Source organism: Manis pentadactyla, chromosome 12 (assembly GCF_030020395.1).
Source record: "Manis pentadactyla isolate mManPen7 chromosome 12, mManPen7.hap1, whole genome shotgun sequence".
NCBI lineage: Eukaryota > Metazoa > Chordata > Mammalia > Pholidota > Manidae > Manis > Manis pentadactyla.
The window spans coordinates 7,571,552-7,596,537 of record NC_080030.1 but is presented as its reverse complement, the minus strand read 5'-3'; the positions used below and the strand labels follow the sequence as shown (position 1 = coordinate 7,596,537).

Genomic DNA, 24,986 nt, shown 5'->3' with positions numbered 1-24,986 from the left:
CCCATTGCACAGCAAATACACAATAAGTATTAGCAAGTATCTATTATAAGTTCTTTCTATCACACATGAACTCATGAAGGTTAAGTTTTTAGAGATTATAGGACCAACCTCAGATAGGCTGGTGAAGACCAGACTCTATTCAATACCCTGGGGATGTTACTTTTGCAAAGGGAATGTGCTAGAAAAATTTTTTTCCTTCTTTTATTTTTCCAGTTAGTTCACACAATACACTTCTTGTTACTGAGAGCCACCAGTAGGGAAGCTCACTGTAATTAAAAGATTGATCTTCTGGAAACAATGCTTAATAACAGGCACAAAAAAGTGTGTAATTCTGCATTTTCAAACACTGTCCTCAAGTTAATTTAATTTGAGCTGTTTGTGAACTACCTACAAAGTCTATAATCAGTATGTACAGGCTGAAGTCAATGGACCAGAGAGAAGAGGAGACAAACTTCAACTGGCCACTTCATTGAGGTCAGGGGGGCCTTGTGAAAAAAAAAGCAGATGAACACACATTTTATATGCTCCAGGTGCCAACAGATTTGCAATGGCAATTCTAAAGGAAAAATCTATCTTTATGCATATACGTGTGTGTGTGTGTGTGTGTGTGTGTGTGTGTGTGTGTATGTGTGTGTGTCACGTATAGTGGGAAAAACGCTTGGTATATTGAGAAGACAAAAAATAAAAATGGTTCTCAGCAAAAAAAAAAATACTCAACAAAATATTAGCACACCAAACTCAAAAATACATCAAAAAGATCATCCATCATGAACAAGTAGGACTTATTCCAGGGAAACAAGGATGGTACAGTATTAGAAAATCGAACATCATCCACCAGATCAACAAAAAGGAGGACAAAAACCACATGATCACATCCACAGATGCTGAAAAAACGTCTGACACGATTCAACATCCATTCATGATAAAAACTCTCAACAAAATGGGTATACAGGGCAAGTACCTCAACATAATAAAGGCCGTATATGACAAGCCCACAGCCAACATCATACTTAACAGCGAGAAGCTGAAAGCTTTTCCTCTGACATCGGGAACAGGACAGGGATGCTCACTCACCCCACTGCTATTCAACATAGTACTGGAGGTCCTAGGCACGGCAATGAGACAAAACAAAGAAATACAAGGCATCCAGATTGGTAAAGAACAAGTCAAACTGTAGCTATCTGCCGATGACATGATATTTCTTGTACATAAAAAAAACCCTAAAGACTCCACTCCAAAACTACTAGAACTGATATCCAAATTCAGCAGAGTTGCAGGACACACAATTAATACACAGAAACCTGTTGCCTTCCTATCCACTAACGATGAACTAGCAGAAAGAGAAATCAGGAAGAGAATTCCATTCACAATTGCATCAACAAGAATAAAATACCTAGGAATAAACCTAACCAAGGAACTGAAAGACCTACCATACCCTGAAAACTACAAGACACTCTTAACAGATACTAAAGAGGACACAAACAAATGGAAACTCATCCCATGCTCCTGCCTAGGAGGAATTAATATTATCAAAATGGGCATCCTGCCTAAAGCAATCTACAGATTCAATGCAATCAGCCTCAAATTACCAACAGCATTCTTCAACGAACCGGACACATTTTTATGAGATAACAAGTACAGCATTTCGTCAGGAGTAAGGGCGAAGCGCAGATCTCCTACCTTGCGGTGCTGAGCAACGGGGTCCGGGGCACTGACGAAGTCAGAGGCACACATCGAGCGAGTAAAGGACGTAAAGAGCACCCTTGCCTCACCCAGAGGCTGGGGCGGCCTGGAGAAGCAGGCTGGAAGTCAGGCAGACAGAAAGAGAGACACTCCTCATGGATACCCAGTCGGGCTGTCGGGGTCTGATTCCAGACACGCGGGCCTTTGAGAAGCCGCTGAAGTGCAGCCTCAGCCTAGACTCTCGCAGGTGCCCACGGCCTTCCTCGGTCCCTCGCATCCATGGAGATTCCTCTGAAGGGGAATCCTGGCCTCCACTCAGGTGACTTTCCCGGCTCCCAAGGGAGACGGGGGATCCACTGAGGGAGACGCAGGAGAACCTGGCGCTCGAGACTTTGAGATCGGCAGCCGGGCTAGTCCCATTTAAGTGGCTGACGAGCGCCCGATGTTGTTTGCCATAGACGGCTTCCTTCTATAAGGACAGTGAAGGAAAAGGCAGGCTCGGATGCCTATACTCACCTCCGAAGTTATCCCGCACGAGCCCACAAAAATGATGCAGCTTCTCACACCACAAAGGTATGAAACTAGAAACAAACAGCGCAAGTAAAATGAAAAAGCCTACCACCGCGTGGAGGTTTAACAACATGCTCCTGAATAACCAACGAATCGTGGGGCGGAGCCAACATGGCGGCGTGAGTAGGACAGTGGGAATCTCCTCCCAAAAACATATATATTTTTGAAAATACAACAAATACAACTAATCCTAAAAGAGAGACCAGAAGACATAGGACAACAGCCAGACTACATCCACATGTGCGAGAGCCCAGTGCCTGGTAAAAGGGGTAAGATACAAGCCCCGGCCCGGCAGGACCCAAGCACCCCTCACCCCAGCTCCCGGCGGGAGGAGTCGGAGCGGGGAGAGAGAGGGAGTCCAGGACTGCTAAACACGCAGCCCTAGCAATCCGTACCAGAGCGCAGACACAGTGCATGCTTGGAGGGCTGGAAACTATGGAAACAGGGCAGCAAGACCTCTGAGCGGGTGCCCAAGCTGATGCCCCTGTGACAAAGAAAAGCGGGTGCTTTTTGAAAGTCTTAAACGGACAGGGACGCAACAGCTGGATGGAAACAACACAGGTCACAGTCCAGCAGCTGGAAATTCCAGGGAAAACCGGGCGCACTAACCCCCTGGGCAACACCTCTGAGACCCCTCACGGAGGTAAACAGCCAAACAGCCCCCCATCCATTACCCCTCCGAGGCGCGGCAATAGCAGAGAAGCAGCCTAAGGCTGGTCACACCCTCAGCAAGGGAGCTTCCTCCATACCGGCCGGGCAAGACACAAAGACCCAGTCTACACGCAAGTACCCAACACAAGCCACTAGGGGTCGCAGTTGTCGCAGTAAAGAAAGGCCAGTAGCAAGTGGAAAGTTTGGCCCTCCCAGCTGACAGTCAATAGCACCTATCAACATGAAAAGGGAAAAAACATTTGATCCAGACAAGAATAACCCAGACAGCTTTGGCATCTGCTACATCTTCCCCTGAGAAGGTACCTGGGGAGATAGATTTAACCAGTCTTCCTGAAAAAGAATTCAAAACAAAAGTCATAACCATCCTGATGGACTTGCAGAGAAATATGCAAGAACTAAGGAAGGAGAATACAGAAATAAAACAAGCTCTGGAAGGACTTCAAAACAGAATGGACGAGATGCAAGAGACCATTAGTGGACTAGAAAACAGATATCAGCAACACAGAGAAGCTGATGCAGAGAGAGATAAAAGGATCTCCAGGAATGAAAGAATTCTAAGAGAGCTGAGTGACCAACTAAACGGAACAATATCCGCACTATAGAGGTACCAGAAGAAGAAGAGAGAGAAAAAGGGATAGAAAGTGTCTTTGAAGAAATAATCGCTGAGAACTTCCGCAAACTAGGGGAGGAAATGGCCTCTCAGACCACAGAGGTACACAGAACTCCCATGACAAGGGATCCAAGGAGGGCAACACCAAGACACATAATAAATAAATGGCAAAGATCAAAGACAAGGACAAAGTATTACAGGCAGCCAGAGAGAAAAAAAAGGTCACCTATAAAGGAAAACCCATCAGGCTATCATCAGACTTCTCAACAGAAACCAAACAGGCCAGAAGAGAATGGCATGATATACTTAATGCAATGAAACAGAAGGGCCTCGAACCAACACTACTGTATCCAGCACGATTATCATTTAAATATGAAGGAGGGATTAAACAATTCCCAGACAAGCAAAAGTTGAGGGAATTTGCCTCCCACAAACCACCTCTACCGGGCATCTTACACAGACTGCTCTAGAAGGGAGCACTCCTAAAAAGAGCACAGAACAAAACACCCAACATATGAAGAAGGGAGGAGGAGGAATAAGAAGGGACAGAAATAAAGAATCATCACGCCGTGTTTATAATAGCTCAACAAGCGAGTTAAATTAGACAGTAAGATAGTAAAGAAGCTAACCCTGAACCTTTGGTAACCACAAACTTAAAGCCTGCAATGGCAATAAGTACATACCTTTCAATAATCACCCTAAATGTAAATGGACTGAATGCACCAATCAAAAGACACAGAGTAACAGAATGGATAAAAAAGCAAGATCCATCCATATGCTACTTACAAGAGACTCACCTCAAACCCAAAGACATGCACACACTTAAAGTCAAGGGATGGAAAAAGATATTGCATGCAAAAAACAGAGAGAAAAAAGCAGGTGTTGCAATACTAGTATCAGACAAAACAGACTTCAAAATAAAGAAAGTAACAAAAGATAAAGAAGGACATTACATAATGATAAAGGGCTCAGTCCAACAAGAGGATATAACCATTCTAAATATATATGCACCCAATACAGGAGCACCAACATATCTGAAACAAATACTAACAGAACTAAAGGAGGAAATAGAATGCAAAGCATTCATTCTGGGAGATTTCAACACACCATTCACTCCAAAGGACAGATCCACCAGACAGAAAATAAGTAAGGACACAGAGGCACTGAACAACACACTAGAACATATGGACCTAATAGACATCTACAGAACTCTACATCCAAAAGCAACAGGATACACATTCTTCTCAAGGGCACATGGAACATTCTCCAGAATAGACCAAATACTAGGCCACAAAAAGAGCCTCAGTAAATTCCAAAGGACTGAAATGCTACCAACCAACTTTTCAGACCACAAAGGCATAAAACTAGAAATAAACTGTACAAAGAAAGCAAAAAGGCTCACAAACACATGGAGGCTTAACAACACGCTCCTAAATAATCAATGGATCAATAAACAAATTAAAATGTAGATCCAGCAATATATGGAAATAAATGACAACAAAACCACAAAGAACCAACTTCTGTGGGATACAGCAAAAGCAGTCTTAAGAGGAAAGTATATAGCAATCCAGGCATATTTAAAGAAGGAAGAACAATCCCAAATGAATGGTCTAATGTCACAATTATCGAAATTGGAAAAAGAAGAACAAATGAGGCCTAAGGTCAGCAGAAGGAGGGACATAATAAAGATCAGAGAAGAAATAAATAAAATTGAGAAGAATAAAACAATAGGAAAAATCAATGAAACCAAGAGCTGGTTCTTCCAGAAAATAAACAAAATAGATAAGCCTCTGGCCAGACTTATTAAGAGGAAAAGAGAGTCAACACAAATCAACAGAATCAGAAACGAGAAAGGAAAAATCACGACGGACCCCGCAGAAATACAAAGAATTATTAGAGACTACTATGAAAACCTCTATGCTAACAAGCTGGGAAACCTAGGAGAAATGGACAACTTCCTAGAAAAATACAACCTTCCAAGACTGACCCAGAAAGAAACAGAAAATCTAAACAGACCAATTACCAGCAACAAAATTGAAGCGGTAATCAAAAAACTACCAAAGAACAAAACCCCCGGGCCAGATGGATTTACCTCGGAATTTTATCAGACGTACAGGGAAGACATAATACTCATTCTCCTTAAAGTTTTCCAAAAAATAGAAGAGGAGGGGATACTCCCAAACTCATTCTATGAAGCCAAGATCACCCTAATACCAAAACCAGGCAAAGACCCCAACAACAACAAAAAATACAGACCAATATCCCTGATGAACGTAGATGCAAAAATACTCAACAAAATATTAGCAAACCGAATTCAAAAATACATCAAGAGGATCGTACACCATGACCAAGTGGGATTCATCCCAGGGATGCAAGGATGGTACAACATTCGAAAATCCATCAGCATCATCCACCACATCAACAAAAAGAAAGACAAAAACTACATGATCATCTCCATAGATGCTGAGAAAGCATTTGACAAAATTCAACAACCATTCATGATAAAAACTCTCAGCAAAATGGGAATAGGGGGCAAGTACCATAACATAATAAAGGCCATTTATGATAAACCCACAGCCAACATTATACTGAACAGCAAGAAGCTGAAAGCTTTTCCTCTGAGATCGGGAACTAGACAGGGATGCCCACTCTCCCCACTGTTGTTTAACATAGTACTGGAGGTCCTAGCCACGGCAATCAGACAAAACAAAGAAATACAAGGAATCCAGATTGGTAAAGAAGAAGTTAAACTGTCACCAGTTTCAGATGACATGATATTGTACATAAAAAACCCTAAAGACTCCACCCCAAAACTACTAGAACTGGTATCGGAATACAGCAAAGTTGCAGGATACAAAATCAACACACAGAAATCTGTGGCTTTCCTATACACTAACAATGAACCAACAGAAAGAGAAATCAGGAAAACAACTCCATTCACGATTCCATCAAAAAGAATAAAATACCTAGGAATAAACCTAACCAAAGAAGTGAAAGACCTATACTCTGAAAACTACAAGTCACTCTTAAGAGAAATTAAAGGGGACACTAACAGATGGAAACTCATCCCATGCTCGTGGCTAGGAAGAATTAATATCGTCAAAATGGCCATCCTGCCCAAACCAATATTCAGATTTGATGCAATCCCTATGAAACTACCAGCAACATTCTTCAATGGACTGGAACAAATAATTCAAAAATTCATATGGGAACACCAAGGACCATGAATAGCCAAAGCAATCCTGAGAAAGAAGAATAAAGTAGGGGGGATCTCACTCCCCAACTTCAAGTTCTACTATAAAGCCATAGTAATCAAGACAATTTGGTACTGGCACAAGAACAGAGCCACAGACCAGTGGAACAGACTAGAGACTCCAGACATTAACCCAAACATATATGGTCAATTCATATTTGATAAAGGAGCCATGGACATACAATGGCGAAATGACAGTCTCTTCAACAGATGGTGCAGGCAAAACTGGACAGCTACATGTAGGAGAATGAAACTGGACCATTGTCTAACCCCATATACAAAAGTAAACTCAAAATGGATCAAAGTCCTGAATGTAAGTCACGAAACCATTAAACTCTTGGAAGAAAACATAGGCACAAACCTCTTAGACATAAACATGAGTGACCTCTTCTTGAACATATCTCCCCGGGCAAGGAAAACAACAGCAAAAATGAACAAGTGGGACTATATTAAGCTGAAAAGCTTCTGTACAGCAAAAGACACCATCAATAGAACAAAAAGGAACCCTACAGTATGGGAGAATATATTTTTTAATGCCAGATCCGATAAAGGCTTGATGTCCAAAATATATAAAGAGCTCACACGCCTCAACAAACAAAAAACAAATAATCCAATTAAAAAATGGGCAGAGGAACTGAACAGACAGTTCACCAAAAAGGAAATACAGATGGCCAACATACATATGAAAAGATGCTCCACATCGCTAATTATCAGAGAAATGCAAATTAAAACTACAATGAGGTATCACCTCACACCAGTAAGGATGGCTGCCATCCAAAAGACAAACAACAACAAATGTTGGCGAGACTGTGGAGAAAGGGGAACCCTCCTACACTGCTGGTGGGAATGTAAATTAGTTCAACCATTGTGGAAAGCAGTATGGAGGTTCATCAAAATGCTTAAAACAGACCTACCATTTGACCCAGGAATTTCACTCCTAGGAATTTACCCTAAGAACGCAGCAATCAAGTTTGAGAAAGACAGATGCACCCCTATGTTTATCGCAACACTATTTACAATAGCCAAGAATTGGAAGCAACCTAAATGTCCATCGGTAGATGAATGGATAAAGAAGATGTGGTACATATACACAATGGAATACTACTCAGCCATAAGAAGAGGGTAAATCCTACCATCTGCAGCAACATGGATGGAGCTGGAGGGTATTATGCTCAGTGAAATAAGCCAAGCAGAGTAAGAGAAATACCAAATGATTTCACTCATCAGTGGAGTATAAGAACAAAGGAAAAACTGAAGGAACAAAACAGCAGCGGAATCACAGAACCCAAGAATGGAGTAACAGGTACCAAAGGGAAAGGGACTGGGGACGATGGATGGGTAGGGAGGGATAAAGAGGGGGAAGAAAAAGGGGGGTATTAAGATTATCGTGCATAATAGGGGGGTGGGAGAAACAGGAGGGCTGTACAACACAGAGAACACAAGTAGTGATTCTACAACATTTTGCTATGCTGATGGACAGTGGCTGTAATGGGGTTTATAGGGGGGACCTGGTATAGGGGAGAGCCTAGTAAATATAATATTCTTCATGTAATTGTAGATTAATGATAACAAAATAAAAATGAATAAAGGAAGGAAGAAAGGATGGAAGGAAGGAAGGAAGAAAGGAGGGAGGGTAGGAGGGAAGGAGGGAGGGAGGGAGGGAGAGGAGGGAAGGAAGGGTTAATACCATTACCTTTTTTGTAAGATAGAGCTAAATTTAACATAGTGCGCCACTTATTGTTATAAGGCCACAGATTACCTGTTGAATAGCCTTAGTTTCTTCATTTCTAAAACAGGGAAGGGCAACAGAGCCAACATCATAGTATATAATTTAACATGATTAGAACAATTCCCATTGCACAGCAAATACACAATAAGTATTAGCAAGTATCTATTATAAGTTCTTTCTATCACACATGAACTCATGAAGGTTAAGTTTTTAGAGATTATAGGACCAACCTCAGATAGGCTGGTGAAGACCAGACTCTATTCAATACCCTGGAGAAGTTACTTTTGCAAAGGGAATGTGCTAGAAAAAATTTTTTCCTTCTTTTATTTTTCCAGTTAGCTCACACAATACACTTCTTGTTACTGAGAGCCACCAGTAGGGAAGCTCACTGTAATTAAAAGATTGATCTTCTGGAAACAATACTTAATAACAGGCACAAAAAAGTGTGTAATTCCGCATTTTCAAACACTGTCCTCAAGTTAATTTAACCTGAGCTGTTTGTGAACTACCTACAAAGTCTATAATCAGTATGTACAGGCTGAAGTCAATGGACCAGAGAGAAGAGGAGACAAACTCCAACTGGCCACATCATTGAGATCAGGGGAGCCTTGTGAAAAAAAAAACAGGTGAACACACATTTTATATGCTCCAGATGCCAACAGATTTGCAATGGCAATTCTTTGTATTTTGTGTGTTCTCTAAAGGAAAAATCCATCTTTATGCATGTGTGTGTGTGTGTGTGTGTGTGTGTGTGTGTGTGTGTGTGTGTCAAGTATAGTGGGAAAAACACTTGGTATATAGAAAAGACAAAAAATAAAAATGGTTCTGAGCAAAAAAAAAAAATATAGTCAACAAAATATTAGCACACCAAATTCAAAAATACATAAAAAAGATCATCCATCATGAACAAGTAGGACTTATTCCAGGGAAGCAAAGATGGTACAGTATCACAAAATCCAACATCATCCACCACATCAACAATCAGAAGGACAAAAACCACATGATCACATCCACAGAAGCTGAAAAAACATTTAACAGTATTCAACATCCATTCATGATAAAAACTCTCAACAAAATGGGTATACAGGGCAAGTACCTCAACATAATAAAGGCCGTATATGACAAGGCCACAGCCAACATCATACTTAACAGCAAGAAGCTGAAAGCTTTTCCGCTGACATCGGGAACAAGACGGGGATGCCCACTCTCCCCACTGTTATTCAACATAGTACTGGAGGTTCTAGCCACGGCAATCAGACAAAACAAAGAAATACAAGGCATCCAGATTGGTAAAGAACAAGTCAAACCGTCACTATTGGCAGATGACATGATATTGTACTTAAAAAAACCCTAAAGACTCCACCGCATTTTTTTTTCCTAGACACTAAAGATGAATTAGCAGAAAGAGAAATCAGGAAAACACTTCCATTCACAATTGCATCAACAAGAATAAAATACCTAGGAATAAACCTAACCAAGGAAGTGAAAGACCTACTATACCCTGAAAACTACAAGACACTCTTAAGAGAAATGAAAGAGGACACTGACAGATGGAAACTCATCCCATGCCACTGTCTAGGAAGAATCAATATTGTCAAAATGGCCATCCTGCCTAAAGGAATCTACAGATTCCATGCAATCCCTATCAAAATATCAACAGCAATCTTCAACGAACTGGAAAAAATTGTTTTAAAATTCATGTGGAATCACAAAAGACCCCGAAAAGCCAAAGCAATCCTGAGTAGGAAGAACAAAGCAGGGGGGATCTCGCTCCCCAACTTCAAGCTCTACTACAAAGCCACAGTAATCAAGACAATTTGGTACTGGCACAAGAACAGACCCACAGACCAGTGGAACAGAATAGAGTCCCCAGACATTAACCCAAACATTCAAGGTCAATTAATATATAATACAGGAGACGTGGACATAAGATGGGGAAATGACAGCCCCTTCAACAGCTGGTGTTGGCAAAACTGGACAGCTGCATGGAGGAGCATGAAGAAGCTGGGTCATTGTCTAACCCCATACACAAAAGTAAATTCGAAATGGATCAAAGACCTGAGTGTAAGTCATGAAAGCATAAAACTCTTAGAAAAAAACATAGGCAAAAATCTCTTGGACATAAACATGAGCGACTTCTTCATGAACATATCTCCCCGGGCAAGGGGAACAAAAGCAAAAATGAACAAGTGGGACTATATCAAGCTGAAAGGCTTCTGTGCAGCAAAGGACACCATCCATATAACAAAAAGGCATCCTACAGTATGGGAGAATATATTCATCAACGACAGATCCGATAAAGGGTTGACATCCAAAATATAGAAAGAGCTCACGCACCTCAGCAAACAAAGAGCAAATAATTCAATTAAAAAATGATCAGACGAGCTGAACAGACAGTTCTCCAAAGAAAATATTCAGATGGCCAACAGACACATGAAAAGATGCTCGACATCGCTAGTCATCAGGGAAATGCAAATTAAAACCTCAATGAGGTATCACCTCACACCAGTAAGGATCACCGCCATCCAAAAGACAAACAACAACAAATGATGGTGAGATTGTGGAGAAACGGGAACCCTCCTACACTGCTGGTGGGAATGTAAATTAGTTCAACCATTGTCAATAGCAGTATGGAGGGTTCTCAAAAAGCTCAAAATACAAATACCATTTGACCCAGGAATACCAATTCTGGATTTTACCCCTAAGAATGCAGCAGCCCAGTTTGAAAAACACATATGCACCCCTATGTTTATCTCAGCACTATTTACAATAGCCAAGAAATGGAAGCAACCTAAGTGTCCATAAGTAGATGAATGGATAAAGAAGATGTACATATACACAATGGAATATTAGTCAGCCATGAGAAGAAAACAAATCCTACCATTTGCAACCACATGGATGGAGCTAGAGGGTATTATGCTCAGTGAAATAAGCCAGGGGGAAAAAGCCAAGTATCATATGATTTCACTCATCTGCGGAGTATAAGAACAAAGAAAAAAAACTGAAGGAACGAAACAGCAGCAGACTCACGGAACCGAAGAATGGACTAACAGTTACCAAAGGGAAAGGGACTGGGGAGGATGGGTGTGGGAAGGGAGGGATAAGCAGAAAAAAAGGGGCATTGCTATTAGCCGACACAATGTAGGGGGGTCCACGGGGAGGGCTCTACAACACAGAGAAGACAAGTAGTGATTCTGTAGCATCTTACTACGCTGATGGACACTGACTGCAAAGGGTATATGGGGGGTACTTGACGATGGGGGGGAGTCGAGGAAACAATGTTGCTAATGTAATTGTAGATGAATCATACAAAAAATTATAATAACTAAATAAAAAATAAAAATAAAAAAGATTATCATTTAAATTTGAAGGAGGGTTTAAGCAATTTCCAGATAAGCGAAAGCTGAGAGAATTCAGCTCACACCACCCATCTCTACAGTGTATTTTGGAGGGACTGCTATAGATGGAAGTGTTCCTAAGGATAAATAGCTGTCACCAGAGGTAATAAAAAGGGACAGACAAAGAGTACAGAATACCATACCTAATATACAAGGAATGAGGAGGGGAAAAAACAACAACCTTTAGATTGTGTTGGTAATAGCATACTTAAGTGAGTTAAGTTAGGTTCTTAGGTAGTAAGGAAGATACCCTTAACTTTCTGGTAACCACGAACCTAAAGCCTGCAATAGCAATAAGTAAGTACATACCTATCGATAATCACCCTAAATGTAAAGGGTCTGAATGCACCAAACAAAACACACAGAGTCACTGAGTGGATAAAAAAAACAAGACCCATGTATATACTGTCTACAAGAGACTCGCTTCAAACCCAAAGACATACACAGACTAAGAGTGAAGGGATGGAAAAAGATATTTCATGCAACTAATAGGGAGATACAAGCAGGTGTTGCAGTACTTGTATTGAACAAACTAGACTTTAAAACAAAGAAAGTCACAAGAGACAAGGACGGACATTACATAATGATAAAGGGGTCAATCCAACAAGAGGATATAACCATTAGAAATATGCACCCAACACAGGAGCACCTACATATGTGAAACAAATACTAACAGAATTGAAAGGCGAAATAGAATGCAATGCATTCATTTTAGGAGACTTCAACACTCCACTCACTCCAAAGAACACATCAACCAGACAGAAAATAAGTAAGGAGACAGAGGCATTGAACAACACATTAGAACAGATGGACCTTACACATCTACAGAACTCTCCACTCAAAAGCAGCAGGATACACATTCTTCTCAAGTGCACATGGAACATTTTCAAGAATAGATCATACACTAGGCCACAAAAAGAGCCTCAGGAAATTCGAAAAGATGGAAATTGTACCAACCAGCTTCTCAGACCACAAGGGTATGGAACTAGAAATTAATTACACAAAGGCAGCGAAATGGCCTACAATCACATGGAGGCTTAACGACATGCTCCTAAATAACCAGTAGATCAATGACCAAATAAAGACAGAGATCAAGCAATATATGGAAACAAATAACAACAATAATTCAACAATGCAAAATCTGTGCGACTCAGCGAAGGCGCTGGTAAGAAGGAAGTATATTGCACCACAGGCCTACCTCAGGAAAGAACAACAATCCCATATGAACAGTCTAAACTCACATTTCACTAAACTAGAAAAAGATGAACAAATGAGGCCCAAAGTCAGGAGGAGGAGGGACATAATAATGATTAGAGCAGAAATAAATAAAATAGAGAAGAATAAAACAATAGAGAGAATCAATGAAAGCAGGAGCTGGTTCTTCGAGAAAATAAACAAAATAGTAAACCCCTAGCCAGACTTACCAATAAAAAGAGAGTCTACACACGTGAACAGAATCAGAAATGAGAAAGGAAAAATCACTACTGACACCACAGAAATATGAAGAATTATGAGAGAATACTATGAAAAATTATATGGTAACAAAGTGGAGAACCTAGAAGATGGTCAGCTTTCTAGGAAAACGCAACCTCCCACGGCTGACCCAGGAAGAAACAAAACCTGAACAGACCAATGACCAGCCAGGAAACTGAATCGGGAATCCCAAATGGCAAGGACGACAGGCACCTCAGGAAAACACTTAATTCTGAAGGCGCGGCCTCCGGCGGCCTGTCCCCCGCCGCCCCGCCGCGGGTCCCGCCTGACCCTCTGCTCGCCCGGCCCTCGCCCTAGAGGCCGCCGCCGAAAACCTCCACACGCGGCGAGACGCCCGCCGGCCTCCCCGCCTGCGCGGACCCCGGCCCCTCCGCCTGCGGCCCCGTCCCGGGCGGCGCCGCGGGTCGGCGGAGCGGCCCCGAGCCGGGCCCAGCGAGGACCCAGCACGCGCGTCGGCCGCCCCACGGCCCCGCGGGCCCCGCGCCGCCCGCCGGGCCCTCCCACGACCGCCCCCTCACCGGCACCACCGCGCCCGCAGGCGGAGGCAGGGGTCCCCGCCGCCACGTACCTTGTGGCCCACAGAGCCGTCGCTGTCGCCTTCACCCCTGAAGCGGGGCCCGCTCTGGACGCTCCGCCGCAGATCTCCGGCGGCCGAAGCCGCTTCCCGGCCGGGCTCTCGGCGGCCTTGGCGAAGCGGTCGGCGGGGAATAGGCGGCCGCACGCGCTGCGGCCGACGAGCTGCTCCTGCACGGTTGCTCCGCGGCGGCCGACGAAGCCAAAGCCAGGACCGCTGCCGCATCGGGGTTCCTGGTCGCGCTGCGCGACGGCGCCAGGCTGGAGGCGGCCGACCTGGACGGGCGCAGGTCCGGCCGTGGCGGCGGCTCTACGTCAGGGTCAATCGCAGCACTCCGCACACCGCGGGAGAGACGCGAAGCGGCGAGTGCGGCGGCGGGGGCCCAGCGGGCGAGGTAGGTGCCGCCAGCGCCTCCGCGCAGGGAGGAAGGCGCAGCCGAGCACAGCGCGGGTCCACCATCTGGGCTCCGCCGGGTTCGCAGCGCGGACGGGCCAGAGGCGCCCGGATACGGACGGCGGACCGGAGCACGGACTGAGCCGCGGGAGCAGCTCCTCCTGGCGGCACAGGGCGAACCTACTGACTTCAATGTGGCGGCTGCAGCTAGTATGCAGCCGCCGGATATTCGTTTTCTGCGCGCGCGCGCCCAATGGCTACCTGCTCCGCGGAGCCGCTCCCTCATTGGCCTGGAGTGCCGTCAGTCGGGGGAGGGCCAGATTCGGACGCCCCACGCTCATTGGCCCTGACGGCCTTCACACGGGGGCGGGCCTGCGCGGGACGCTGCACGCTCATTGGCCGCGAGGGCTGTCAGGCGGGACTTTCATTTCGTTCAAAGTACTTTCTAATTTTTCATGACATGACCCACGTGTTATTTGTATTTATTTATTTATTCAATTTGGTGTCATTAATACACAGTCACATGAGCAACAATGTGCTTACTAGATTCCCCCCATTATCAAGTTTCCCCACACACCCCATTACAGTCACTGTCCATCAGCGTAGTAAGATGTTGTACAATCATTACTTGTCTTCTCTGTATTTACTGCCTTTCTCGTGTCCCCCCGCTACATTATGTGTGCTAATCGTAATGCCCCTTTTCCCCCTTATCCCTCCCTTCCCACCCACCTCCCCGGTCCCTTTCCGTTTGGTAACTGTCAGTCCATTCTTGGGTTCTTTGAGTCTGGGGGCTCCGTGGATCCTGTTTGGGGTATGGAAGAAGCAGGGCCATAGACCAAACAAGGTGCCAGGAGAGACAGAGCAGGAAGAGGGAGAGAGCCAGGGCGAGGACCTTGTTCGTCTCGTTCACTTTGGTATCTGCAGCGTCCAGAGCAATAACCAGCTCATTGTAGATTTTCAGTATGTGCTCGTTAAATGAATGAACGAAGAAAGGAAGGTAGGGTGATGAGTAACTGGGTGAGAGGAAGGATAAAGGTGATGGCTCCAGCGATCTCTGGCTTCGCCCCAGGGCTGTCACTCACCCGGTTACCCTGGCAACTCTGTTTTCTGGTAACTTCAAAGTGGTGCGTTGCCAGGAGACCCAGGGGCAGGGCGGAACTGAGATTTTTCTGGGCTTTCTCTCTCCCTCTGAGGCCAGGAAATGGCTCCACAACATGCTCCAATACACCCACCCACACAGCTGGGCACCCGCACACCCCTCCACACACACCACACACACACACACACACACACACACACACTAGGACTCTGCATGTACTGCACTTCCAGAATCCCCATCACCCACAAGCTCACAGCCCTTCCTGATCTTGACACAAAGCATCCCATACACAGTCTTCCACATTCACGTTCCCATACACCAGAATACACTGATACAACCATACCATTGCTACTACACACATAACCTGCACACTGTTACACTGCCTTGTCAAATGCTTCCCAACCATAATTCGACTCACTTTGCAACATCACGTGCACAGTTATATGCACAGTTACGTGCACAGGAGCGTGATGATCACAACCCAGAGCACTTAGCTCCAAGACATCCCTGTGGCTCATTTTCCTGCTCCTATTCAGGTCTCTGCTTAACCATCACCTACTCAGAGAGACTTTCCCTGACCACCTGTGTAAAATCACACACCCTTCACTCTTTAACTGTTTATCCACCTTTGTTTCTCTTCAGATAACATCACTTCCAATGCTATGAATTTATTTTATAGCTTCTCTGCTGGCTAAATTTCAGCTCCACCACGGTAGTCATTATTTTGTTCCCTGCTGGGTTCCCACCTAGAATTACACCTGGCACACAGTAGGTGCTCAATAATATAGGCTGAATACATTGGCAGAGATGCATACATTTGGCCTATTTCTTGTGCATGCAGTACTTCTTTCACTTCTCAGAATCCCCTCTTCATGTCCTATTGGAAGGATGCTTACCTTAGAGGGGCTCCTTAGATGAAGGATAGCTCGGGGACAATCTGTGCTTCTCCTTCATTGATTAGCAGCTCAAGCAATTAGTTCATTCAATGAATATTTATTGAGAACCTACTGTGTGCTGGGCCCTGTCCTAGGCATGTGGGTGTGAGCAGAGAACAGACAAGTCTCTGTCCTGGTGGAGCTTACATCCTAGCGAGGAAGGAGATAATGACCACTGAGCATAACGAGGGGTTTAAACAGTCTCTAAGCACATGGTAAGTGTATGCAGAAAAAGTTTGTACGGGGAAGGCAAGTTGGAAGGGCCACTTGTTTTCTTTTTGCAATTTTGAATAGGGTGGTAGGGGCAGGCCTCACTGAGAAGGTAACATTTGGGGAAAGGCTTGAAGGAGCTGAGGGGATTCAACCATGCAGATACGTGGGGGAAGAGCCTTCTAAGGGAAGGCGCCCTGAGGCATTGGCTTTGACACAGAAGGCTGTGAGGAACCTCAAGAAGGTTTGAGCAGACAGGGGCCACGGTCTGGTTGATATTAAAACCAGAGCTCAGTTTTAATGACTTTGAGATGCTGTGAGACCGCAGGGGCATGTCAAGAAGACTTGAATAAGTGTGTAACGTTAGTCTGGGTTTGCTACCTATCCATTTTGGGGTGGGGTTGTCGGCAAGGCAAGGGTTGCTGTCTCCACCCTCTCTAGCAGGGCCAAACACTTCTGTGTCCAGCAGCCCCCACTTCACTCTTTCTTGGCCCGCGCTTAACATCAGGACCACGGACGGAGGCAGACGGGCGGTTCTGGGTGCTGTCCTCTGTGCTCAAGTTTTGCTTCTCTGTCGCACACAGAAGCTGTGCAACAGGGGGGACCGCAGGTCTGAGGTGTGCAAACCCTGGAAACAGGCGGTCTGGTCGGTGCAGCAGGACGCTGCCCCTCCTCTGCCTTCAGCCCTCTCCTACTCCCATTTCATTTATTCAGCCCCAGCACCTCCTCCATCTCCTCTCCCTCTCCCTGCCCTTCCACTTGCTCAGTTCCAGCCACACACCTCTCTGTTCCCTGAACACATCAGGTACATTACCACCTCAGGGCCTTCACGCTCGTTGTTCCCTCTGCCTGGAATTTCCCTGACTACCCTCTTTAAAGTGCAAACTGTGTCCCTATTCCAGTTATCCCATTGTCTTCTCCAGCTAAGTGTTCTTATCATTATCAAGGTCTGATATATCAAATATCCCAATCCTTGACCTAAATCCTTGAACCTAGAGTTTGGAATTCAGAATTTTTCAGATTTGTGAGTGGTACTATGGTATAAATACTACATATTGCATAATACACCTAGTGGGACCTGGGATAATATCTCAAAATCAACCACTTTGTCTGTAACAAAACATAAGGGTATCCACATCACGTTAATAAAGGCTATAATAACTACATGTCAGTCCAGGTCAGGATTTGCCACACGTGAATTAGGAAAGAAATCTTGGTTTATAGACCTTGTTGAAATCTGGAATTGTGGCTTTGTACCTATCATACTTCCCTTGCTTATTCTCCGTCTCTCCCTAGTAGAAGGTGGGCTCCCAGAGGGCAGGGACTGGCATCTGTTCTGTTCACTGCTGTGGCCCCTGTGCCTAACTAAACAGCACCTGGCACACAGTAGCTGCTCCAGAGTGCTGAATGGATGAAGGAGGAAGGGAGGGAAGCCGACTCCCCTCTCCTAGTTCCTGGATGACGCGGAGTCCCGAATGGCCTATCTGGAGCACCGCAGAGCCACGGTGTAGGGGTGGGTGTTGTTGTGTGGCTGCCTGCCTGCTCCTACCCTCCCTGGTCTCCACTGGGTCCTCAGAGGTTGGGTCTCAGCACAACATCACTATCAGAACCCCTGCTTGCATCCATGCAGCTAGGGGTTTGGCTTGGAGATTCTTAGTGCCCTGGCCCTATTCCCTGTGCCCTCTGCACCATGGCCATGGTCAGAAGGAGGCCAGATGCCTGGAAAAGACAGTCATGTGAGGCCCCTCACCACATGTTTGTGTGTTTGTGTGGGGATGTCCACATTTGACAGTTAAAGAAAAGATAAAGATCTGTGGAGCATAAGAACAAAGCAAAAACTGAAGGAACAAAACAGCAGCGGACTCACAGAACCCAAGAATGGACTAACAGTTGCCAAAGGAAAAGGGACTGGGGAGGGTGGGTGGGAAGGGAGGGAGAAGGGGACTAAGGGGCATTACGATTCGCATACATCATGTAGGGGGGACACGGGGAAGGCAGTATAGCCCAGAGAAGGCAAGTGGTGACTCTATAGCATCTCACTACGCTGATGGACAGTGACTGTAATGGGGTATGTGGTGGGGCCTTGATAATGGGGGGAAGCTAGTAACCACAATGTTGCTCGTGTGATTGTATATTAGTGATACCAAAATTTAAAAAATTGAAAAAAAAGAAACCAGCAGAGAAGTTAAGTAACTTTGCAGAGGCCACACAACCAGAAAATACTGAGTCAGGATTTAAAACCAAGTCGTTAGCTCCTTGGTCCCACAATGCCTTTCCACAGTTGCCCTCAGACACACCCACACCCAGACTCACCAACACCTAGATCCATGATTAAAGTTCTTCTTCCTTGCAACCCAGGGAAGGAAGGCAAGTGGCCAAACTTCTGTTACAAACAAGTCTTTATTAAAGATGAGGAGGGAGCAGGAAAGGTGGGGCAGTTTCTCCTCTGCCCAGTACCTTTGGCTGCCCGAGGAGGGGGAGCCCTCTCTGCTCCACCCATGTCCTCTATAATGGCACATAAGCATGAGGCTGAGGCATGGGGAATGGTGTGGAGAACAGGGGTGGTTTCCAGGAAAAACAGGCCCCTTCCCACAGCCCTAATAACTAACAGAAGGGTTTACAGTGACCCAGGCTCAGGCAAGGGGAAGCACAGCACCATGAAGCCCAAAAACCTCTGAACTGGGGCTAGCCCTGCGTAAGTAGGGAGTTAGGAGGGACTCAGTGAGAGGTTGCACATGGAGGCGGGGCTGAGATAGGAATAGGTGCGCCAAGGACCCTGCCGCGGGGGAGCCTGCCCCCACCCTCCTGCTGAGCATTCTCATTCTGAGAAGACCCAGTGACAAAGGATGATCCCACCTCCCTCCTCTCCTTGGCACGCGCTATGACACTGGCGTCCCCCATTGACTGGAATCATACCCACCCACCTTAGAAATTCTGAAAACCAAGGACTCCTACTGGTTGTTCTGACGCTGAACACTGCCTGGAGTTGCCCTCTGCCTGAGATTCTAAGAATTGACGGGGGAGTTTCCCATTGGCTGAAGTAAAGTCCTTTTGCTTAGAATTCTGAGAACTGGGGGTCCCCACTGGCTGGCAGTGGCCAATAGGGTCAGGTTTTGGCTCTTAAAGGAGCCACCCTAGAGGCCCACCTCCTAGTTATGCCCCTTGGATGGTCCCAGAGGACAAGAGAGGCGGAGGGTCCCCCTAATGTCCTCCCAGCCAGGCTGATATCTGGGCCTGGCTGGTTTGGGGACAGGGGGCTTTGGCACTCACACGGCACACGCACACACACGCGTGGCAGGGGAGAAATGGGGAGCGGGTAGGTTCTGGGTGGGTGGTGGGGCCTCACAGCAGGTGGTCACGGCTGGCAAATAGGTAAGGGCTGAAGTTGTCCCGGTGAAAAGGGGAGGGGTAGAGTCCGCTCAGGGTGTACAGGTCCCGCAGTAGAGGTGTGGGCAGCAGCAGCTTCCGACCACGTCCGCCTCCCCCACCTGGCCCCCCAGGCCCCGGGGAGGAGGGTGAGGGGCCCTGGCTGGGAGCTGGTGCACGCAGAGGCAGGGGCAGGGGCAGCGGTGTCGGCTCAGACCTCAACCGAGGGCGCGGCACACGGGGCGACGAACACATGGCTGGAGCCCTGGAGGACACGCAGCTGGGGATCAGGTGGCCACGGCGGGTGCAGTTCTGTGGCTCTGAGGGTCAGGGAGCAGAGATCGGGGCATCAGAAAGCTTGGGAAGGGACCACGAGAACATAGGGGAGACCTCTGCGGCAGTGACTGCCATCTGGAAGTCCCCCCTGGTTACCCCCCACTCCCTCGGCACTCACTGGGTGGGGTGAGCCGTGCCGGTGTCCAATGCGGCCTGCAGGCCTAAGGTTTTTGAGACAAACAGGCAGAGGGAAGGGGCTAGCGGCCCCCCAGGCCCTGCCGGCCACAACCACGAGGGGGCGCATTGGGCAGAAAGCCCAATGGAAACACCAACCAGGATTCTCAGGATTAATCATATCCCCTTGGGAGGGAGAGAGGAGACGGGCACTTGTTTCTGGGACTGTCCCCCAGGACCTAGGCCCGCAGAGATGAGCCATTGCCCACCCCCCATGGCCCTGAGATCCCCATCTCTTGCCTAACTTCCTGCCTCCCTGGTCCCCATCCAGCTACCACCCTCTCCAGCGGGGAGCGGCCCCCAGCCCCCCTTACCTGGGCCACACTTAACTTCTCGAGGGGGCTCTCCATGGTGGGGGCTTGGCCCAAGTCCTCCCAGGGGGAGAGCCTTCGGCCAGAAGGCAGCCGGCTCTGGAAGTTGTGCACGACACAGGTGACCTGGGGCAGAGGGAGGGCAGTTTGCATGTTGAGGCCAGAGGCCAATAAGTAGGAGTTGTATAAATACCATCCCCATTTTTCAGATAAGGAAACTGAGGCTCAGGTTTCAAAAAGCAGCTAACATTTTTATGGCGCTTCCTATATGGCACCACTGTTCTTTCCATTTTACCAAGAGGTAGGTACTGTTACTTAGTCCAAAGGGTGGGAAGAAGGTGAAGGCAAGTAAGGCCAAGTTGTGCAAGAGCAGAATCGGATACTGTCTGCATTTAAAACTTCAGTATTTTTGGACAAGGTGTTGTCTGCATTAATTTTGATTTTTAAAACGTTTTCATTACTATACTATTTATCTTGATTACTGAGTGGGTTTGTGCCTCCTTCAATTTTGTGCTCATAGCGAGTGCTTCACTTGCTTGGCCCTCTTCCTATCATCCCGTTTCACAGATGAAAACCTCCAGGCAGCGTAAGGTTAAGAGACTCGCCCCAGGTCCATACTCTCCACCATCACACAGGCCTGCCTCTTGGGTCATGGAGCTGATGGAGGGTCTGCCATACAGGGACAGATGGGAAGGTGGCTCACCAGAAAGGTGGCGATGGCTGCTCCGGTAAGGAAGCCAGCCAGAATGTCTGAACAGTGGTTGCGGTACTCAGCCACGCGGACCACGACCACCAGGAAGGCAGGGCACAGCAGGGGCAGGCAGAGCAAGGATTTGACCAGGCGGGAGCCCTTCACACAGAACACGAGTGTCACGTACATCTGTGGGAGCCAGACCGGTCAGGTCACATGGGGCGGTGCAGCTGCCAAACCCGAGTGGACACTGCGTTCCTGGTTATGGGGAGTGGCTGGATCCCCCGGAATGACACTGGACTGGGACGCTGAGGCCAGGGTCTCCAGAAAAAGGAGCCAGGGGAACAGGAGTTTGGGGGATGGAGTCACGGACTCCCAGTGGGTCCTTCCAGGGACGGGGATGTGCACAGAGCACCAAAGAGCAGTGGACATTTCTGGGGCCTGGTATCCCCAGGATCAGTCACACACCCAGAAAGATGCTTGCTTGGGGTGGAGTTTCAGAACTAGAGGGTGGAATTGGGGTTCAAGGGGTAGGTTCAAGAGCTCATGATCAAGTAGGATTTATTCCAGGGATGCAAGGATGGTACACTATTAGAAAATCCATGAACAATATCCACCACATCAGTAAAATGGAGGACAAAAAAAAAATGATCACGTCCAAAGATGCTGAAAAAACATTCGACAATACTCCACATCAATTCATGATAAAAACTTTCAAGAAAATGTGTATACAGGGAAAGTACCTCAACATAATAAAGGCCGTATATGACAAGCCCACAGCCAATATCATACTTAACAGCGAGAAGCTGAAAAGTTTTCCTCTGACATCGGGAACAGGACAGGGATGCCCACTCACCCCACTGCTATTTAACATACTACTGGAGGTCCTAGGCATGGCAATCAGACGAAACAAAAAAATACAACGCATCCAGACTGGTAAAGAACAAGTCAAACTGTCACTATCTGCCAATGACATGATATTTATCGTACATAAAAAAAAACCCTAAACACTTCACTCCAAAACTACTAGAACTGATATCCGAATTCAGCAGAGTTGCAGGACACACAATTAATACACAGAAACCTGTTGCTTTCCTAGCCACTAACGATGAACTAGCAGAAAGAGAAATCAGGAAAACAATTCCATTCACAATTGCATCAACAAGAATAAAATACCTACGAATAAACCTAACCAAGGAACTGAAAGACCTACCATACCCTGAAAACTACAAGACACTCTTAACAGATACTAAAGAGGACACAAACAAATGGAAACTCATCCCATGCTCCTGCCTAGGATGAATTAGTATTATCAAAATGCGCATCCTGCCTAAAGCAATCTACAGATTCAATGCAATCAGCCTCAAATTACCAACAGCATTCTTCAACGAACTGGACACTTTTTTATGAGATAACAAGTACAGCATTTCGTCAGGAGTAAGAGCGAAGCGTAGATCTCCTACCTTGCGGTGATGAGCAACGGGGTCCGGGGCACAGCCAAAGTCAGAGACACACATCGAGCGAGTAAAGGACGTAAAGAGCACCCTTGCCTCACCCAGAGGCTGGGGCGGCCTGAAGAAGCAGGCTGGAAGTCAAGCAGACAGAAAGAGAGACACTCCTCATGGATACCCAGTCGGGCTGTCGGGGTCTGATTCCAGACACGAGGGCCTTTGAGGAGCCGCAGAAGCGCAGCCTCAGCCTAGACTCTCGCAGGTGCCCACGGCCTTCCTCAGTCCCTAGCATCAAGGAGATGCCTCTGAAGGGGAATCCTGGCCTCCACTCAGGTGACTTTCCCGGCTCCCAAGGGAGACGGGGGATCCACTGAGGGAGACGCAGGAGAACCTGTCGCTCGAGACTTTGAGATCAGCAGCCAGGCTAGTCCCATTTAAGTGGCTGACGAGCGCCGATGTTGTTTGCCATAGACGGCTTCCTTCTATAAGGACAGTGAAAGAAAAGGCACGCTCGGATGCCTATACTCACCTCCGAAGTTATCCCGCACGAGCCTACAAAAATGATGCAGCTTCTCACACCAGAAGGGTATGAAACTAGAAATAAATTGTGCAAGTAAAATGAGAAAGCCTACCACCGCGTGGAGTCTTAACAACATGCTCCTGAATAACCAACGGATCAATGACCGAATAAAAACAGAGATCAAGCAATATAAGGAGACAAATGGCAGCAAGAACTGAACAATACAAAATCCGTGGGACACAGACAAGGCGGTGCTAAGAGGGAAGTATACTGCAATACAGGCCTACCTCAGGAGAGAAGAACAATCCCCTATGAGCAGTCTAAATTGAAAACTATTATAACAAGAAAAAGAAGAACAAATGGGGCCCATATTCAGCAGGAGGAGGAACATAATAAAGATTGAAGCAGAAATAAATAAAACTGAGAAGAATGAAACAACACAAAGAATCGATGAAAGCAGGAACTGATTCTTGGAGAAAATAAACAAAATGGATAAACCCCTAGTCAGACTCATCAAGAAAAAACGAGAGCCTGCACACATAAATTGAATCAGAAATGAGAAAGAAAAAAATCACTACAGAAAAAACAGAAATACAAAGAATTATGAGAGAATGCCATGAAAAATCATATGCTAACACACTGGATATCCTACAAGAAATGGACAACTTTCTAGGAAAATGCAACCCTCCAAGGCTAACCCAGAAAGAAAAGAAAACTGAACAGATCAATTACTAGGAACAAAATTGAACTGGCAATCAAAAAACTACCTAAGAGCAAAACACTAGAACCAGACGGCTGCACCGCTGACCTTAATCAAACATGTAGTGAAGATCTAATAGTCATCCTCCTTAAACTTTTCCAAAAAGTAGAAGAGGAAATACTTCCAAACTCATTCTACGAGACCAGCATCACCTTAATACCAAAACCAGGCAAAGACATCACAGAAAAGGAAAATTACAGACCAATATCGCTGAGGAAATTTCATGCAAAAATACTCAACAATCCACTTCTAGGAATTTACCCTAAGAATGCAGCAGCCCAGTTTGAAAAAGACAGATATCCTCCTATGTTTATCGCAGCACTGTTCACAACAGCCAAGAAATGGAAGCAACCTAAGTGTCCGCCATCAGTAGATGAATGGCTATAGAAGATGTGGTACATATACACAATGGAATATTATTCAGCCATAAGAAGAAAACAAATCCTACCATCTGCAACAACATGGATGGAGCTAGAGGGTATTATGCTCAGGGATAGAAGCCGGTCAGAGAGAGACAAGCACCAAATGATTTCACTCATCTGTGGAGTATAAGAACAAAGGAAAATATGAAGGAACAAAACAGCAGTGGAATCACAGAACCCGAGAATGGACTAACAGGTACCAAAGGGAAAGGGACTAGGGAGGATGGATGGGTAGGGAGGGGTAAGGGGGGCAAAGAAGAAGGGGGATATTAAGATTAGCATGTGTTGGGGGATGGGAGAAATGGGAAGGCTGTACAACACAGAGAAGACAAGTA

At 46.1% G+C, this 24,986-nt stretch overlaps 1 protein-coding gene and 1 long non-coding RNA gene across 2 annotated transcripts in view; both read right to left on the bottom strand.

The window, feature by feature from the left end:
- Positions 1 to 14,041, bottom strand: part of LOC130680024 (uncharacterized) — a 48,295-nt gene extending 34,254 nt beyond the window's left edge. The window contains exons 1-2 of the long non-coding RNA XR_008993022.1: positions 13,978 to 14,041; positions 2,200 to 2,264 (exon numbers count right to left, since the gene is read on the bottom strand). This is a non-coding gene — a long non-coding RNA (uncharacterized LOC130680024). The remainder of the gene's footprint in view (positions 1 to 2,199; positions 2,265 to 13,977) is intronic.
- Positions 14,042 to 19,602: 5,561 nt separating this feature from the next.
- LOC130679948 (phospholipid phosphatase-related protein type 2-like) lies at positions 19,603 to 23,015 on the bottom strand. Its single transcript, XM_057489553.1, has 4 exons — positions 22,962 to 23,015; positions 21,511 to 21,687; positions 20,811 to 20,933; positions 19,603 to 20,306 (listed from the first exon to the last, which is right to left on the bottom strand). Exons 1-4 carry the CDS (start codon positions 23,013 to 23,015, stop codon positions 20,274 to 20,276), a joined length of 387 nt encoding a protein of 128 aa, XP_057345536.1. The 3' UTR covers positions 19,603 to 20,273.
- Positions 23,016 to 24,986: the final 1,971 nt, after the last annotated feature.